Source organism: Colletotrichum tamarilloi (genome assembly GCF_030869305.1).
Source record: "Colletotrichum tamarilloi strain Tom-12 chromosome Unknown Scaffold_168.1, whole genome shotgun sequence".
Lineage (NCBI taxonomy): Eukaryota > Fungi > Ascomycota > Sordariomycetes > Glomerellales > Glomerellaceae > Colletotrichum > Colletotrichum tamarilloi.
In genome coordinates, this window is record NW_026849551.1 from 42,987 (window position 1) to 62,228 (window position 19,242).

General features: G+C 37.4%; 5 protein-coding genes across 5 annotated transcripts; 3 read left to right on the forward strand and 2 right to left on the reverse strand.

The window, feature by feature from the left end:
• Positions 1-166: 166 nt before the first annotated feature.
• Positions 167-1,184, forward strand: CTAM01_15586 (uncharacterized protein; the record flags this gene model as incomplete). The annotated part of the gene is made up of 4 exons (XM_060531582.1): positions 167-235; positions 295-507; positions 559-1,035; positions 1,086-1,184. The coding sequence occupies 4 exons, from the start codon at positions 167-169 to the stop codon at positions 1,182-1,184; spliced, it is 858 nt and encodes a 285-aa protein (XP_060373853.1).
• Positions 1,185-1,524: 340 nt separating this feature from the next.
• Positions 1,525-2,097, forward strand: CTAM01_15587 (uncharacterized protein; the record flags this gene model as incomplete). Its single annotated transcript, XM_060531583.1, has 1 exon — positions 1,525-2,097. One exon carries the CDS (start codon positions 1,525-1,527, stop codon positions 2,095-2,097), a length of 573 nt encoding a protein of 190 aa, XP_060373854.1.
• A 1,526-nt stretch (positions 2,098-3,623) lies between these two features.
• CTAM01_15588 (oxidoreductase) lies at positions 3,624-4,928 on the forward strand (the record flags this gene model as incomplete). Its single annotated transcript, XM_060531584.1, has 1 exon — positions 3,624-4,928. The coding sequence occupies one exon, from the start codon at positions 3,624-3,626 to the stop codon at positions 4,926-4,928; it is 1,305 nt and encodes a 434-aa protein (XP_060373855.1).
• A 9,571-nt stretch (positions 4,929-14,499) lies between these two features.
• CTAM01_15589 (uncharacterized protein) lies at positions 14,500-15,042 on the reverse strand (the record flags this gene model as incomplete). Its single annotated transcript, XM_060531585.1, has 1 exon — positions 14,500-15,042. One exon carries the CDS (start codon positions 15,040-15,042, stop codon positions 14,500-14,502), a length of 543 nt encoding a protein of 180 aa, XP_060373856.1.
• A 1,901-nt stretch (positions 15,043-16,943) lies between these two features.
• On the reverse strand, positions 16,944-17,990 carry CTAM01_15590 (uncharacterized protein; the record flags this gene model as incomplete). The annotated part of the gene is made up of 3 exons (XM_060531586.1): positions 16,944-17,481; positions 17,545-17,758; positions 17,816-17,990. 3 exons carry the CDS (start codon positions 17,988-17,990, stop codon positions 16,944-16,946), a joined length of 927 nt encoding a protein of 308 aa, XP_060373857.1.
• Positions 17,991-19,242: the final 1,252 nt, after the last annotated feature.

The following is a 19,242-nucleotide window of genomic DNA, read 5'->3' on the forward strand; positions in this document are numbered from 1 at the left end:
CAGCGCGGTCACGAGAAGACAGCCAGTCATCCGTTACTTTGTGTAAATATTGCACATGGCCTGCAAGCCAGCTGCCTGGTTACAGTACGCCGTAGATGCGACCTTTATAAAGTCGCCGGGCCTCTATAGCAGAGATGAATATCATAATCAAGATATGCACACAGAGATGGATTCGGAAAGGGGACCAGGCAATGCGCCAGGCGTGCCCAAGAGCGACCGTGGTCTCAAAATTGCCGTACGGTTCACTTAACCTTATTCTGTATAACGTGGTCATCCTGCGCTGACGCAGTCTAGATTATTGCCGTGACCTTGAGCAGCAAGATTGCTCATATCGCCACCGACATCTTGACCCTTCCATACAACCGCTTCTATCAGCAAAACACCTTGCTACCGATATTAGCCATCGCCAAAGCTGTTGAAGATCGCGAATCCGACGAGGAAATTTCAGCACAACTGAAGCGATGGCGAGATCGAAAGTTGAGCGAATTTCAGCTCGTTCAAGTTGCTGTAAGTCATCAACGCCTTCGCTTTGCGCGATCATGTACTCACTCCTCGCAGAGCACCTTGATTTCAGCTGCCGTCATCGGTTGCTTTTCATGGCCGCCTCCCGACTCATTGCACTGGCTCAGCCCAGCATTTTGGCACGCGAGCATCTCCTTCTCCCTCTTCTCCATCCTCCTCGCTGCCTCCGAGCAGTTCATCTTTCAGACTCTTCATCGATCCCCGACGCCGCGTAATGTTGACAAAGACCTCGCCATGATCCTTTATATACGTCGCAGCAGGACTGTCGAGCCCATGCACTCGCCACTCGAGGAGGTGCCTCCCATCCCGCAGATCCGTGCCATCAAGATTAAGAAGAAGGGCGGGTGGATCCCAAAGGAGATGCCGTTTGTAGAGGTTCGGTGGAATATGATCTTCACGTGGCAGGCGCCTATGATGTTAATGGCCTACTCGGCCATTTGCTTCCTCGGCGGATTGACGGTGTACGTTTGCGCGCCATTGTATGACGGCCAGGGATGGGTTGGAGCAAGCAAGGTTTGATCACCCGGTTCGCTCTTTTTCACGAGCATCACTGACCAACCCAGGCCGCCGTGTTTTACCTCGTCAGCTTCTTTTTGTGTGGCATCACTTTCATCTGGTGCGCATTTTGGGCATATCGGTTTGTCGACTTGGAGGATCCCTAGATGCTTCGGTCGCCGTGGCATGCAACATGAAAAGGCATCAAGATGATGTGAGCTGGGGTCAGATGCTGTAGGTAGCATCCGATGCTAGCCACACAGTCGCCGGATGACTCACGCCGTCCCTGGAACACACCTTGGTTGGCGACGATTTAGACTGTATTGGAGTACTTCATAACAGCACGTTAGACACATCACCACATAGACTCAATCCCTTAATCTAGAAACCAGTTTTGACAGCATTCACGTATTATTCTGTGCAGCGTGTTGTAGGAAATCTGTCACAAATCATTCAAGAAGACATTAGGAAAGATGTCTTGCTCAATTGAAGAGATTGTCAAACACTATGAATTTGATCCAACGATCATTCAACGCATCGCAACGCGAACATCCAAACCTGCACTTTCCATCGAACCTCCAAACCCCGAGTGGCCACAACATTTCCAAGACATTAAGTCTCATAGAGAACGCCATCGGTTCTGTAGCTGTCAGCATAAGCCATGTCGGCTCGACATCGGTGCCAAACCTTCCCGCCAAGGACGTCATCGACATTGACCTCGCCGTTGAGAACCCGACGGATGAGGCCGCCTACGCGCCCGCACTTGAGAAGGCCGGCTTCCAGTTCCTCTTGCGCGAGCCCGAGTGGCACGAACATCGCTTCTTCGCCATGCACAGGCCGTTTTCCTGTAACCTACACGTCTTCAAAGTCGGGACGGCCGAGTTGGCCAGACATCTCATCATGAAGGAGTGGTTGATTGAACATGACGATGACAGAGATCTGTATGCAAAGACCAAGACGGAGGCCGCAGGCATGAGTAATTCGCTGGGTGAGACTGTGATGGAATACAATTTTAGGAAAGAGAACGTCATCCGTGCTATCCTTGAACGGGCATTCAAAGCCAAAGGATATCTTCCGTAGATAGGCAGGGTTGTCGTTTGAGATGAGCTAGCGTATGTCCGTTGCGAAAAGGCAAACAACAAGTGGGAGAAATGATCCACTTTGACACAGCGAGTCCATAGTGTATAGTGAAATTTCATCCAATTCTTCTCGTACAATAGAATCCTCTAGATCCCGTCAAGCAAAAATGGAAGCTGGTCCAAAAAGACGCCGAAAGACATGCGAAAGCCAGGCAGCCTGGATCAAGCGCCTGCGAAATACAGTCCCAGAAAGACGGGGTGAGCAAGTTCGGCCGACTGATGCAGTGCACGCAGGAATTCGATATCTCCGCAATAGGTTTTAGTCGACCGAGCATCTTAACCTAGAAGCGACGAGACTGAATCATCGAGAACCACTGCACGTGACGGTTTAGCCTTGATCATTACATTTCACGTTCATAGAGATTGTCATGAAGCTTCTGCGGGCGCAATGAACCAATCGAAAGATCATGGACATATGTCATAGTACTTACGCGGTACCGTCTAAGAACGGCTCTTCATGCCTTGCCGTACTAGCTCCATACGACTTAGCCGGTATAGTTAAGTGTAAATGGCTCTTGAGCTCATGGCGAAATACAAGAAACATCGTCTTTTGACGAAGTTTTGAGTAGCCCCCTAACAGGTTTCAATCGCTCTATTGCTATTTCACAGAGCTCTCTCTCAGGAGCCGCGACAGTAGTCTCAGTTGTCTATGTTAGGATTACAGGAATCTAGACAGACCATCTGCTCACCAAGACGTGGCTTGTGGCATGCTTCAAAGATTACACCCAAAGCTTGAATAAAAAGAATCAGGTGAATTTTGCTTTGATGGGCTCGAGAGTCTACATCTATCTAAGGACAATTCTATGGGCCTATGACCAACCTCAGTAAGCCCCGCCTACTCTTCTCGGTCTGTCCAAGACCGACAGGAACATGTCTTGCCTGTTTACAAGTAATACGGACCGGCCGTACAATACTGTATTTGGCCGAATGAGACTACGGCCCACCCTTGAAAGCTAGCAGCAGCGAATACGCGGCAGTACGGTAGGACCGTTGCGGTTAGTGAGTCTCCCAGCTGTCCGAAGGCCGAAGGTCTTAACAGGACCGAACCGGTGTTTTCTTGAATAGTCCGAAGTGTTTCACAGCTATTTCTCCTCATGCTTACAAGCGGCGCGCTTGACTCGGAGCAACCAATGGAAGCCAAAAGCTGGCTGGTGCGACCACAGCCACACGGGAATCGGCTCCTAGTCTTGACGTCACTAATGCCACAGCGCTCTCGTAAAGCCCGAAATGGATGTCGGCTTGCGGGCCATACCCATCGCCGAGTTGTCGCGCCCATCGAGATGCCATCACCGTGTACATCGCGACGCATATCGAGCACAACGTTTCAATTCATATCCTACTAATGCTATAGATACCCTTCATCACCCAGCAGGCCTGGCTAGCAGAGTGGCTTGTCCAAGCTACACAGTTTGCAAACGCTCTCACCAGTACGCCAATCTACTATTCAACTGCACCACTCCCAATCACATGTCTTCCCTCAAAGTTCTCATCTCAGGTGGAGGCATTGGCGGCCCGGCCCTTGCGTTCTGGTTGGCGAAGCTCGGCCACGATGTAACCATCCTTGAGCGATCCCCTTCCCTTCGCGTTCAGGGTCAACAAATCGACCTTCGAGGCCAAGGAGTTACTGTTGTGCGCCGCATGGGACTCGAAGGACTCATCCGCGACAAGGTGGTCAACGAAGCTGGCGTCCGATTTGTCAACGGCAAAGGGAAGACACAGGCGACCTTTGAAGCAAACAAATCTGGTGTTGGCAAGCAGGGCTTTACATCAGAATTTGAAATTATGCGCGGCGATTTGGTTCGGCTGCTTTTCGATAAGACGACTGCACTTGGAGTGAAGTACATTTTTGGTGTCAAGATCGAGACGTTCAAACAGGATGCAGGCTCGGTAACGGTCCACCTGTCAGACGGAACCACGGACACATTCGACCTGCTGGTCGGAGCTGATGGTCAGGGATCCAAGACGAGACGGCTCATGCTCAGCCCTGGTGAGAAGGATCCGTTCTATCCTCTTGGCGTGCATATGGCCTTTTACACCGTCCCGAAATGGAAGACGGACGACAACTACGCCACGGTGTGCGTGTGCCCCAAGAAGCGTGTGCTCTTTTCCAGAAACGACAATCCTGAGACGACCCAGGCATACCTCGCCGTGTGTCCACCAGACAAGGAGACGGAGAAGCTTCTCATCGAAACGGAAAGAAGCCGCGATCTTGTACGGCAGAAGCAGGTGTGGTCAGAGCTCTTCAAGGATGCTGGCTGGCAAGCCGACCGCTTTTGCGATGCGCTCAACGAAGACGGTGTTTCCAATGACTTTTACTGTGTCGAGATTGGACAGATACGCATGGGCAAGTGCTACAAGAATCGTGTGGCCCTTCTTGGAGATGCGGGATATGCACCCAGCGTCTTGACGGGCCGGGGCACGACATGCGCGTTCATCGGTGCCTACGTGCTCGCTGGCGAGATCTCCAAACACTGCTCGGGGTCTTCAGGGAAGGCGACGGACGGTATTCCTGCCGCCCTCGAGTCATACAACAATGAGATTTTGGAGCTCATGAAGGAAGTTCAAGACATTGGTTTTAAGCCGTCTTGGATCTACCCCAACTCGTCGTGGGTTATTTCAATTCTGTACACGATCTTGTGGTTGGTGTCGACTTTGAGGATCGACAAGATTCTCCAGCGACTCCAATCAGATGATGTGCCGGGCTGGCAACTTCCTGATTATTCTGGGCTTGCGTACGCCGAAGAGAAAGAAGCCAAGAAGCTCGCTCATTGAAGGGAATTGGGGGCAAGCGAGGATGAGTTGTGGCGTTTTGTCGTTATCTGACTTGGATTGGCGTTTATGAGGACTCAGCGGGTTGAGAATTTACACCATTGAGTTTATAATATTACAGCTGTCGTAGAGTCACTGTAGGGGCATCGACGTATATAAAGAGAACGGTTATTTATTAAAAATAGGAAATAGGCTCAAAGCTCGCTCTAATATAAAAAATATAAATAAAATAGGCCTTAGTAATTATATAACCGAGGTTACGTAATATATAATAAGGCTATAAATAGTTAAAGCTATTATAATATACCCCCTTAAATAAATATATATTTAAAAAAAATATACTTAATTACTCGTATTATTATAAATAAGTTTATTAAAAATAAAAAACTAAATATTAATATATAAAAATCTATTTAGAAAAAGAATTATAAAATAAATCGGTCTATGTATAGAGTTATAAACGAGGGGTAAATTAGTTATAAATTAACCTCCGTATTTATTATTATAAATAATCTTAAAGCTATATTATTAATAAAAAATATAACTAAAAAACGGCTTTTTATTAACTAAATAATTAACTTACGGGTTAAGGATAATAAATATATAAATTTCTTACCGCTACTTATAATACTAACTTTTTTTCTTTTTTTAATTTATATTTATATTATTACTATATATATATACTCTTATTTTTTACTTCTATACTCGCATTTTTATATATATATATTATTAAAAAAGGATCTTTATTAATAGCATTATTTTTATTTAAATATTACTAAAATAAATAGCTAAAAACCGCACTTATATTATTATAATATAAAAAGTTAAGAAATATAAATATAAAACTACGGCCTTAAAAAAGAGTAATAGCTCCCCTAGCCCTAATAATAAGCCTATAGAGGGTAAATAATATTCTTTTATTTTATTTTTTAATTAGTAATACGGCCTTATTTATTTAATATTAATTTAACTATTTTATTTAATAAATAACGGCCTTATAGCTAAATAAGTTATTTAAAAAAGTAATAAAAATAAAAAGGGTTTATAATCCCCTTTCTTATTCCTTTTTAAAAATTAAAAAAAAGTCCTCGTTTTTTAAAAAAACGGTATAAATAAAGAGGGTTTATAACCCCCTCCTTCGCCTCTTTTTAAATAAAAAAAAAAAAAAAAACTTTTTCTAAAGGGATTAAAATAATAAAATAAGTTTATAACCCTCTCCCTCGCCTCTCCCTAGAGGGTATAAAGTAATTAACTATATATATAATATTTTTTTATTTATTATTATTTATAAAACTAATTTTTAATAACGGACCTTTTTAGTACTATTTTTAGTACTAAAGTTTAATACGAGCTAATACTTTTACTTCCCCTATTTAGTTACGAATACCTCGGGTATATTAAGAACGCCCTTAATAATTATTTAAATAATACGTACTTCCTAGGTTCGTATATTAATAATACATACTAATACTACTAAACTTATAAAAAGACAGGTTATGCTCTTATTTTTAAAAAGTATATATAGGACCTAAGTATAAAGTTCTTATATTTTAAATAAGCGTTAATAAAATAAGTAATAGTAACTATAATTATAAATATAAAACTACTTATATTTTATAAAATAAGTTCTTAACTATCCTCGTTCTATTTATTATTTATAATCTAATATATAGTCCTTAACTTACGTAATAGCAGCGTTATATAAGGCTTTTAAATATAATAGTTTTTTAAATAAAAATAAAAATAAGAGGGTTTATATAAATAAGGCCTTAATAAAAGAGGTATTTATAAATACTCTTTTTATATTAAAGGCGTTATTAAAAAAACTTATTAAAGACGTAATAATATTAACTACTTTATTTACAAAAATAAATAGTATTTAAATCGGAATTAATATTTTTATCGGTTTATATATTTTTTTAAATATATAGCCCGCGTTTAAATCTTTTTTAAATAAATTTACGCTTATTTTCTTAAGTAAATAGCCTCTTTTTAAATAACTTAATAAAGTTATTAAACTAAATTTATACTCCTTAGTTATAAGCTACGTTTTTTAATTAAAAACCGAGCCCCCTGGGCTATTTTATTACTTTTTAAACGTCCCTTTATTTAGTATAATTATCTCTTATATATTTTTTATATTTAAAAATAATATAAAATACTCAAACTTTGTTCTAAAAAGGTTCTTTATAAAACCGTTAGTTAGTATTTTATTTATTAGTATATAAATTACTTAGAATAAGCTTTTTAAGTACTCTTATTATAGCTATATATTCTAAATATTAACGTAATATAAATAAATTAAAATACGTTCCCTTTTTTTTATTACGAATTTAATTATTTAATAATTATTATAATATACTTTTTATACGTCGCCGAGCTTAAGTAAGATATTTTTAAAAAAGTATTTAAAAATAAGTATTTCCTTAGCTATATATTCTAAGCTTAGTAATTTAGCTTCTATAATTAACGTAATTACTATATTTTAATAAGCTATTTTTTACTAAATAAGGCTACTAAAAAAGGAGATTATAAAACTTTATAAGGATCTTTAGGTCTCTTTATTATTTATAAATAAAGCATTATTTATAATTAATAGTAACTAACTACCCCCTAAGATCCTAAAGTATATTACTAAATATTATATATAAAAAAGGTATTATATAACCTAATTTATAATAAAATAATATTAATAAAATAGGTTTATTAAGAACTAAAAAAGTAAAGCGTATATAAAAATAATATTAAGCTAAATTATAATTATTATATATAATATTAAACTAACCTTTTTTTAAAAAAACTTAGTTTTACTTAGGGATATAATCCCTAGGTTTTTTTTAATTAGGACCGTTAGTAATAAAGTTATAAAAGTAATAAAGTTAATAAGATTAAACTTCTTAATTACTCTCTCGAAATACTAATTATAAACTAAGTAAATCTTTTTATTTAGTTAATTACGAACGACCCTTATTTTAAAATATTATAAAATTAGCCCTTAGTTTTTTATTTTATACTTTTTTTTAAATCCCTTAGTTACTTAACTAGCCTCGTAAATATAGTTTTTATAATAAAAAACGAGGATATTATTTATATAAAAAAGAAGTAAGACCTTTTTAATAAAGTCTTAAAATAAATATAAGTCCTCGCTTATAAATAAGAAACTTAGATTTTTAAAAATTAATACTAACTCCTCGTATTATAATAATAAAATATTATAAGTACTATATAGGGCCCGCTCGAGTTTTATATATATTCTTAGTTTATAAAAGCTATTTAAAAATTTATAAATAATAAGAGGGTTACTTAGTTTTTTAATTACGTTTAAAAAAGCGTTTATAATATTATATTAATAAATTTTTAAATCGAATTAGGTAGTAATAACTATAACTATTCTAAACGTTTTAATAACTAGCGTCGCTACGTAAGTCTTTTCTAAGGAGTATCGTTCTTAAAAATCCCCCTTAATATAAATTCTCGCTTTATAACGATCGAAGTAATTATTATTATCGAATTTATAATTAAATACTTATTTAAAAAGTATTAGCTTAGAAATAACCAACGCCTTATTAACTACTTTTTAAATATTTATTTTTTTTAGTTTTTAAATTTTTAACTATACTATTTTTATAAATTAACTTTTTAAAAGTTCTAATATTTTAAAAATATCTTTTTACTTTTTTAAAAAAGTAATTAATTAATTTATATAAATTTAGTTAAATTAAACCGCAGTTAGTAAAACGTACTTCGTTTTATTAATTATAATATAAATATAATAATATAACGTCCGATACCCCTAGGTCGCTTTATTAACCGCTTTTTATTAATTAAGTATATATATATTAAAAAAAGAATTATAGTTTTTTTTTACCTAAATATAAAAAAAGTACTACCTAAATCGCTCTCGTTAACTCGGGTTTTAAATAAATATTTCTAAAAATTAGTTTCTTAACCTCTAGCTTTATTTAATATACTTATTCTTTTTTTAATTATATATACTAATTATATTAGAGTTACTAACCAAGTTATTTATTATTCTTATTTTTTAACGTAAGCTTATTTATTAAAAGGATTTGTTAAGGTTTAGTTAAATAAAAAGATCTTTTTTATAAAAGCTTTAAAAAGTCTTTATTTTTATTTATATATATATTACGTTTTTAATCTTTTTAATAAAAAGATCGACTTCCTTTATAACCTTACTTACTAACTTAATTAGCTAAATAAAGTTCGTTTTTAACTCCGGACTCTTAAAATTTAAAATTAATTTAAAAATAAATAGCTACTTACCTCGTTTATTTAAAAATAAACTAAGCTTATTTATAGCTTTATTTATTTTTTATAAAGCGAGTATAAGTAGTAATAATTACTTTTTATTATTAATTAATACGGCCTCTTTTTTATTTATAATTCTAAGTAATTAAAGCTTAGGTTTAATTATTATAAATAATTATTAAATCTTATTTACTATAGCCCTTAACTTAAATAAATAAATTATAGTTTTAATATTATTTTTTAAATAAAAAGCTATTTTATTAAACGTTATATTTTAAGTAATAATAACTTTTAAAAACGAGGGGATCTAGATTTTATATAAATTATGGGCGTTCGTTACGTAACTTACGAAGTACTTAATATATTCCCTCTATTTTATTTTAAAATATCTCTTATTAATTCTTTTTTTATAATCCTTTTTAAAAAGGTATATTTTATAACTATATACGTACGTTTACCCTTAATAAGGATATAAATTGCGGGCGAGCTTTAGTATATTTATTAATTATTATTACTTAAAATAATAAATAAACTAGATTTCTTTAGTTTAAATTAATAATAATTAGTTAGTATATTACTTAGGGCTAATATTATATAAATAAGCTATAGTTAATATAACTTTTATTTAAAGTTCGTTTAATAAGCTAGTTATTAATATTATATTAATCGTTTTATTAATAATTTCTTAGTTAGCTCGTTCCCCTTTTTTATTTAGTTTTTTTATATATAAAGGAGTAGTTTTTAAATTTATTCTTAGCTCTTATATTTATATTTAAAAACGAGTTTTATTATTAATTATAATTATTATATATTCTATATTTTATTAAATCTTATAAATAGCTACGCCCTTTTATATACGTATTTATTATTTAAAAAAGTATAGGACTCTAAATATTATATCGTAAGTTTTTGTAACTTATAAAAAAACGAAAATCTTATTTAAATATTCGTTTTTAATTAGTATTAGCTACTTATTTTATTTATAAGTTAATAAGTAATTAAAAAGGTTTTATAAAATTTTATAATAAGGTCGGGTTATTTTTCGTTTTAAAGTATGTTATAAAATAACTTATTTTATATAAGTAGTTATATAATATTAATATTTTAAACAGCTTAGTTCTTTAATCTTTACTTTTCGAGCGATTAGGATAAGCTTTTTAAATACTACCGGCACAAGATATTTAAATTTAAAGTACTAAAACTAGGCTATATTTAATTAATTATTCTTTAATTAGTATAAAAAACGTAAGTATTATACGCTATATATTAAAATTATATTAACGAATAAAAACTAATTTTTAAATAGAGAATAAAATAAATAGGGCTTATATTTTAAAAAAACTAAATTAACCTTCTTCTTAAGCTACTTAATAATAACGTTTTTAAATTTATTACTAAACTAAAAAATATAATTAAAACCTAAGTACTAAATACTCATTTTTTAAAAAAGAGTTTTTAATACGACGTTTATATAAAAGTTCTTAATAAAATTAATATTATAAAAAGTAAAGTACTCTATTTTAAGCCCCTTTAGTTCTATAAAGATATTCTATATAATCCTCGTTCCCTTAGTAATAATAAAATAAAATACTATTTTAAAATTTATATTCTCTAAACTATTACTCTATTAAATAGAATCTAGCTTTAAAAGTAATTAGTTATTAATAAAATAAACGGTATTATAATTATTTATAACCGTATTTTTAAAAAAAAAATATAAGTTAATAAAGGGGATAGAGAAAATAATAAGATTATTATTCTTATTATCCTCTATATTTAGCTTAGGGAGTAAATTAATATTAATAATTATAATTATAATATTTAAAAAGTAGGTCCCCTTAGAGTTCTTTTTATTACTTAGTTTATTAATTTTAGTCGTTTTTTTAAAGCGACCTTAGTTATTATTATTCTATTTAAAAAAAGGTTTTATATAAATCTAACCCTTTTAAATAAAGTTAGTATAGAAGTTTATATACTTTTTTTAATTTAAATAGGAAATTATTTTCTAAGCTTTATTACTACTTAGTTAAATATATTCTTATTTCGTTTTACTTATTAAAATAAGTTCTATTTTTATATAATTTATTAGCTTTTAATAATAAGACCCCTTAAAAGAGTAGTTAATAAACGAGTTAGGAGTTACTTTATTTTACTTAGAGAAATTTAAATAACTTATTAATATTATAAATATTATAAAAGTTCGTTTATGACTCTTATTATATATTACTTTTTTATATAATAAATTATTAAAAATTTTAATATAATACCCTATATTAAGGATTACTTCCCCTTTTTATTTTAGTTTAATAATATTAATAAGTTCTTAATTAAATTAGTTTAGAATAAAGTAACGTATAGTTATATAAAAAAAGGCTTTTAAAATAAGGGTACTTTAAACTTTAAATAGCTTAAGTTATATTATTTAATAATAAGCTAAGAAAAAGTCTTTAATTTAAGTTAATAAGTTAATATTAAAGTTTACCCTATTTATAACTATATTAAATTTCTTTTTTATAATTATAAACGAATTAAAGTTATTTAGTATATATTTTTATTTAAAAACCTAAATTACGGTATAAAGGGAGTAATTTAAAAAATTAATAAGTTCTTTTTTTATATTTCCAAAAAATTTTAAATAATTATAAAAAAGATCTAGTAATTTATTAATTTATATAATCTTTTTTTTTAAAAATAAAAGATCGTTTTAAATACGGTTTATTAAATAAAAGAGGTATATTTTTTAATAAGACGTACTTAGTTTATTATTATAGCTTTTAATTTTGTTAAAGTAATTAGTTATTTAATTCGATCGTTTTTAACTAAGGATTCAATTATAGTCTCGCTTTTTAACTATTTAGCTTATTATTAAGTAAACTTTTTAAGCTTTTATTAATATTTAATTAAAGCCGTTTTATATATTTAATCTTAAGTAGTATTTTATATTTTAATATACTCCTTAATTAAAAAAAATAAACTTTATAAAAAGTAATAAATTTAATAAAGAAGTATAGTTATTTAGGTTTAAAAAGTCCTAAATATTTTTTAATTAGGCTTTAATTTATAAAGCGAAGTACTATTTTAACTAGTCTTATTAATAATTAAGCTTTTATTTAGGAGTATTAATAGTCTTTTTAAAAAATATTAATTTATTTAAAATTAAACTTAACGACTATAATAAGAGTTAAATAATATTATAAAAAAGGATATAATAAACCGTAATCCTTAAAAAATAACTTTTTAATAAAAATATAAGGGTTTAAGTTAGAGCTAGGTTTATAATTATTATAAAGTTATTATAAGGGTATTAACGTATATAAAGAGAACGGTTATTTATTAAAAATAAGAAATAGGCTTAAAGCTTATTTTAATATAAAGGGTATAAGCGAAGTAGGCCTCGGTAATTATATAACCGAGGTTACGTAACGTGCGGTAAGGCTATGGATAGTTAAAGCTATTACGACAATAGCTTAACTCTAATTATATTACACACTATCTTTTTCGATGCTTCATGGTTGAGTAAGAGTGTCACGTTGTAATGGGGAAGCAAGAGTATTCTGGGCTCAGCTTACCAGAGACAATGTCGTGATACAACTGTAGCCTCCGCGCCACGGCGAACATAGCCACCACGCTTTATCGGGTGAAACGTACACAACCTCAGGACGCATGGTAGATCAGCTGACCTGTATTCCATGCAGTTTTAAGAAGCAGACTGTATCGCTAGTTCAACCCTAGCAACCCCAACGACTCTATGAAGATGTCGGCTTCTGAGGTCGACTTTTTGCGATTTTGCAGAGAGCGAAGGGGGTAATCGGCTGTCAGATGTAACAGGCAGTGAGGCTGGTTCCACTTTTGGTTCCCCAGGGAAAGAGCGCACACATTTGCGCTGTTCTTCGCCGTCCCCAGACAAAAATCGTCACAACACCACCAAATCACAAAAATATGATACTAGGATGGTGTGAATAGCTTCACATGAATCCAGACATGCTGTGAGGCATTGAACCACACCCGATTTGAACGGATAACGCGTGCGTGGGTGCGTTACTAATAACAATCGCACGTAAAAAGAGCAGCGAACTGACACGCCTATTGAACATATAGGGCAAAAGAATTGACCCCCACCTGATTTGAACAGATAACCTTTCGATGGCATCTCGACGAATGTCGAGCTGGAGTCGAACGCGCTACCGTTGCGCCAGAGGGCCAGATGCTGATGGTTGCAGATTTTCGCCAAAAATGCCGCACATGTATTCGATTGTGCCAAAGCTGGAGTCGAACGCGCTACCGTTGCGCCAGCGGTCCTTGTTGGGACGCTGGGCGAGATAAGTGACTAGGACGGTTCCAACGAGCAAAGCGGGGACACGAAGCGGGGTACACAACTTCAATGGATCTCATATGCATATGTGCGGGTCGCAAACATGTGGTTTGGACCAGAAAACCCTTGCATCATTTTTTCCTGATTTATACTGTCCATCTGTCTATGAATGGTGTTTTCACTGTGAGAAACTGAAGCACCAGGGACACTGGCCAACTCCTAGCCATTTATACCTTGAGCCAAAGGTAAGTGGGTCAACCAAATGAGGAGTTGTCTTCTCGCATTGTTGCCTCACACAAGAAGTGAGACCGCCCCATCTTTACGAAGATAGAGTGTGCTAACCACTTTCTCGAGCACACCCTCCTCTTTGACTTCCAGGTTTTTCAAAGATCAGTTAACGTAATGCTCAGGTATTACTATAGAAGAAGACTTGTTGTTGTTCGGGTTGCTAAATTCGTTACTATAAGGTAGTTAGGAAATGAAACTCAATTCAAAGTAGGTGGCAGTCAGTACTTTCCTTGCACAAAAGTTTAGTCTTCAGCTTATGAGAAAAACTTTATATGACCATGGAACGTTCCATTTGCCTTGAGAAGGCCAGTGTGATTAGAAGTCTCTTCTATGGCCGGCCTGATGCGGCCGATGTAGCGAATTACCGGTGCTCGATGGAGCAGGTGCAAGTCCCTGGTGATAGGCTCAATCTCGCATTTTCAAAATTAGGAATTGTACAACAATGGTGACATGCGAGACCAAAAAAGCTTGAGGCCTTTTGCAAGTCATCATCATTCACACCAGACCAAGTACATTGCATCAGCTGCCAATTGGATTTGCTAGCGACAACTATAATTTTCTCTCTTTACGCTGTGGCGTGACTTTACTTAACAAGTCGCCTTCAGAAGAACCCATCCAAATGCGATTGGCGTTCTTCTTGTTGGCGCTTCCGTCCTTCAAGGAAAAGGGTTGCCAACGCCACCGCTATCACCAGCATTGCTCATCTCATTGAGGCTTGCAGGGAGTGATAGGAGGAGGGTATTGGTCGCTCTCTTCGTCAGAATTGCCAGTCCCATCATCGGCAGAAGTATCAGCGCTTTTCTTGTCGCCTGCTTCATCACGAATGTCTGTGTTATCGTTGGCGGGAGTACCAGTATTGTCCTCGTTGCCTCCTTCGCCTGACTTGAGCTTGCCTGCCTTCGAGGAAGGAGAAGGGCTTTCCTCAGGAATAGTGTCGCTGCCAGTTCTCCCATGTTCGTTGTACCTCCCACTGGCATGACGATAGTTGGAATTTTGAAGGTTGCCCTTGGCGTCACGGTCGAAGGCAAATTCTTCTATTTTCTCCCTCTTTGCAGCCTGCTCTTGCGTTTCGGGCGGCTTCTCTGTGTCTCCAGCGGCAAAATCCATTACATCTTTGTAGTGGGCCCTGTTGGGATTGATTCGCTTTCTGTCATCGTCGCCGCCGCCGCCGTCATCACCGCCGCTGTTGTTGCTCAAGCCCGGGGCTGAGGTAGGGTTCGAGGTTGAGGTCTGGGCCTGAGAATTCATAGTGAAAATGGTATTGCTGAGCGGAGACTGAAGCTTTGATGGTAAGGTACGAGGTAGTGGCAGTGTGTGGAGTGGATTGTGAACGAGGAGTACGTGTCGAAGTTTTCCCATGTTTGGCGAGGAAGTCATCCTTTTATATCAGTATCTAGTCTCTGCGTCTGCTGTGTCCCCGATGTGGAACACATATTCTAGTCTAAAGCATGGAAGTTGGACGCCATACTAAGTTCATTCTTGAAAGACTTGCGAGTGAGTCTTGTAATCGCTCCTTTACCTCTTGGACAGAGTTGCTGTCATGAGCGCCACATACCGTCCACTAGATTGGACTCGTGTTGCTAGTTTCCTCAATACTAGAATCATGTACAACCACACCTCAACAGGGGGGCATTTGACAAACTTCACATGCAACGAATATTCAGCTTAAAGCAGTGGGTAGATACGTAGACTATTCTCTTTTAGCTGTGTGCAAACTCTGTTCGCCACAGCCGTGATTGGACGCAGCGAGTCCATCATTCCTAAGTGGTTGCAACACGACTTTCTTCCTTTATCTTTCCAAACGTGATTGCTTCTGCATAAATGACTGGATAGCTTCTTCATTGTTCAATGTAACACATACGCAATTGAACAGCGCAAGAGGGTTGCTTTGTAAACAATCGGGGGATGGTCACATAAATGCTTTAACATCTTTGAACATAACTCACGGTCCTAGCTGGCATAGTGCATGCTACACGACCTGGCTCCTTCTGAACACGGGTCATTGAATCATCATTTCATCTTGGCCGATTTCTTTGGATGCAAAAATAACGCTGCATGAATCACGTGGTCATGTTTGCCATGTCAAAGGAGAGTGTTCATACATGGACAGGCCTAGACAAGTATACGGTACACCACGTGACAGGAATCGTACTACTTCAAACTTTGTCTTCACCCAGGACCAGGTCTCAACTCTCGAATGTGGAACCGTTTGCAGGCTCGTGGACTCTCTTCACTTGAACCAGCAGAAAAGGGGATCATTTGGTCCGCATCGAAGTGCAATCGTCGGCAGGTACGTTCACTCGTGATATTATAAACAAGGAAACCGGATGACTCAAATCCTCTTCTACGAAATTATGTTCATCTTAACCATGCTGGGTGTCTTGGTATGCCTCCGGTGTTATGTTTTATGTACCTGCTCCAACGACCTAGGCAATTCTGAAACCATGCTTTCACTTGAAATCATCAACATTTCGAACTCCATCCAACGTTCCACTCTCGCCAAGATCAGTTATGTGTTGTGCCATAAGCTACCTTCCTAAAGATTTCAAGGTCACTGTGGTCATTTGCTAAAAGTTCACGCAGTATGAGTAGAGTTTGCATGGCAAAGCAGCCTTGAGGGCACATGCGTACATCCTTATCTACCATTGACAGTGTAATCAGAAGTCTCTCCGCAAGGCGTTCCTCTGTAGCTTCTGTACCCGTCCTTCTTATGCTGCGTATGTGTTATATTACTATGCCCCCCTTCGACAAGATGGCATTTGTAAGTACGTCATAGCTGCTGACACATGTGAGGAAGACTCACTCATGCCCAGGTTAACACGACTCGGACACCTGTGAGACAAGCCATCACGATTGGATGGCGTAAATTTGAACATAAAAGTGATATTTCACCCAAGAAGACGCACGTGAGCACAATTATTTGAGTTCAATGTCACAGTTCTTTATCTGAAGATGGCTGCGCCGCCATATCTCTCTTAAGCAATTCATGGCCAGGGAAATCAACTCTTGGCCTGGAGTTTTCAAAGTTTCGAAATTAGGTACATTAAATAAGCGAAGATAAAGTTCTTTCGGGTTCTCTCTTTGGTATTTACCAGTCTTATCTTATTCATCCTCTCCTGAGATCTTGGTCTTCACTGGTGATAGCTTTATCAGATAAGGCAAGCCAGCAGCCCGGCGATGAGAGCTGCTAAGCTGACGCCCTGAGCAGCAGCACCTGCCGTTGGGACCGTGCTCGGTGCCATGGTCGAAGTCATGGTAGCACCCGTCATCGTTGAGGTCATGGTAGCGTTCATGCCTCCCGTCGCAGTGGCATTCTTCGGGGCCATGGCGGGCTGGTAGCTAGCGCAGGTAGAGTTGGTAGAGATGGGGCAGCTGTCTTGAATGCAAATAGCCTGTAGTTGAGGACCCTGCTCTGGGATGGCCGTGGCAGGCGGGCTGCAGCGCATGCCAAAGAGTTGGTTCAAAGCCATACCGACTGCCTTGAGGTCGTCCTGGGCGACACCAAAAGAGGCAGCAGCCATGGCAACCTGGGTAATGAAATAGCCAAGCTCATTTTGGTCCAAGTCCATGAACTTGTGTACCTCGTACATGGAAGCAAAGCCGCTGTACTTGGGGAACCCGGCCATGCCGTATTGAGAGCAGCCGAGAAGGGCACCGAAGAATTGGTACAAGTGAGTCAAGAGGAAGCTGAGTGAAAGCTCACGTTAGCATTCTTCGGGTGATTAACAGACTTGAGTGGGTTAAACTCACTATTGCTTGGATGTGTCGTCATTGGCAGGCATGTTTTTCATCAACGGGGCAGCACCGCCTCCATCGAGGAAGTTGACTGACACACCGGAACTGCCGCCCCGGTTCGATGAAGCCAAGTCTCCGTTGAAGTAAGGAAGGAGGTTGACCTCAGCGCCGTTGTACATGCCAGGTGCCAGGATACCATCGACCTTTATTCCGACATTCGGCATCGTATCTGATTATACTCGTGTGAGCGGCAGGGACCTTGAGACACAACAGCGGTGTGACTTACAATTTCCAATAACAACAGTGTTGACCAAGAGCGTAAGGAGCGTGTATTGGTTCGCGCCAGTGTTGTTCTTCAACAGCGCCGTTGTGTAGTAGTCGCAGATGGGAGTGTCGGCAGGGCGCTGGGCAATGACGCCTGTGGCAATAGCCAGAGCAAGTGCGATATTTTTGCAGTACATATTGATTAGCTGATACAGCCCGATTGTCGACTTCGTGATTCAAGGTATCAGAAAGAATTTGGCGAATATTTCCAACGCTCATCAAAGAAGAGCAATGTCCAGCTTATAAGTGCGACGTAGGCAAGGCTGAAAGCGCAGCCGACTTCCATCATCGTCATCCATAGGTAGCATTGGTGCCGTTTCAATCACTTGTCTCTCAACAATATCAGTCAAATGACACCAGTCGGGAAATGATGGTCTCGTCAAGCCTTGGCACTAGTTGTGACCAAGAGTTTAAAGCTAGTAGACTGCCAGGCACTAGCGCCGGGCCAGCCCAGATCCGGGGAGAACAATGTCCACGTCGGGATAGCAGCTTACATCTACGGAATTAAGTCTTTTCTTATTGGATGGCTGAAGCCGTTAAAGCCCCGGATTCTAGCTGTCCGGATAGCCTAAGCCAACGATCCGAATCCCGAGGGCCGGGAGCGTCAAGGAAGCCGCCAGACCGTTGTCTTACCCAGTGTTCCACGTTACTGGGATCCCTACGTGGCATGTAAACAAAGGCAATGATCTGATGAACACGTCCCATCAAAGTTTCCATATTCTCCATCGTAACAAAGCTGACCTTCGGATCAGTTCGTTCCCGGTACCTGTTTCCCCAGTTGATCAGCAGGAACCTATCCAGTTGGGCAGGAGACGGAGGAACCTTTATCTTCGACGGATAGATTGCGTCCCGACTTGAGAATAGCAATTTCTCCTGGAGGACTATGTTTAGTTGTCCTGGAGAGTGCAACATGCTCTTCAAACCAATCGTAACAGTCTGGTATGTATTCCTTAGCCCACGTTCGTTAGGCCACCCTTCAAATTCATCCACCCATAAGACGTCACTTCATCTATTCAGAGACGTTTGCGACCTTTGATATCCTCACTCGGCATTTGAATTGATCAACAAGGATTTATTGTCAGACCGGCAGAGGGGTATCGGGTCGTGCACAATCTGGGATTCCACTCAGCTTGAAGAATAACAAACTTCCACAGCTCTGCTAGCTTCTGTGAGCTCCTTCAAACCCCTCAATCGCAGCCTATCAATACTGTGGCCCAATCAGCTTTGGCCTAGTTCATAGCACCGGGACCCCAAATAGTCAACAGGCGAGACTAGCTTGTCGTTAGGTCCTCTACATGGGGAGGTCGGCACTTCTATGAATTTGTCACAACCACTGCCGGCTTCAACTTCGTTGGTTCGCCTCCCCAGAGTGATTTTCTTCTACACAAT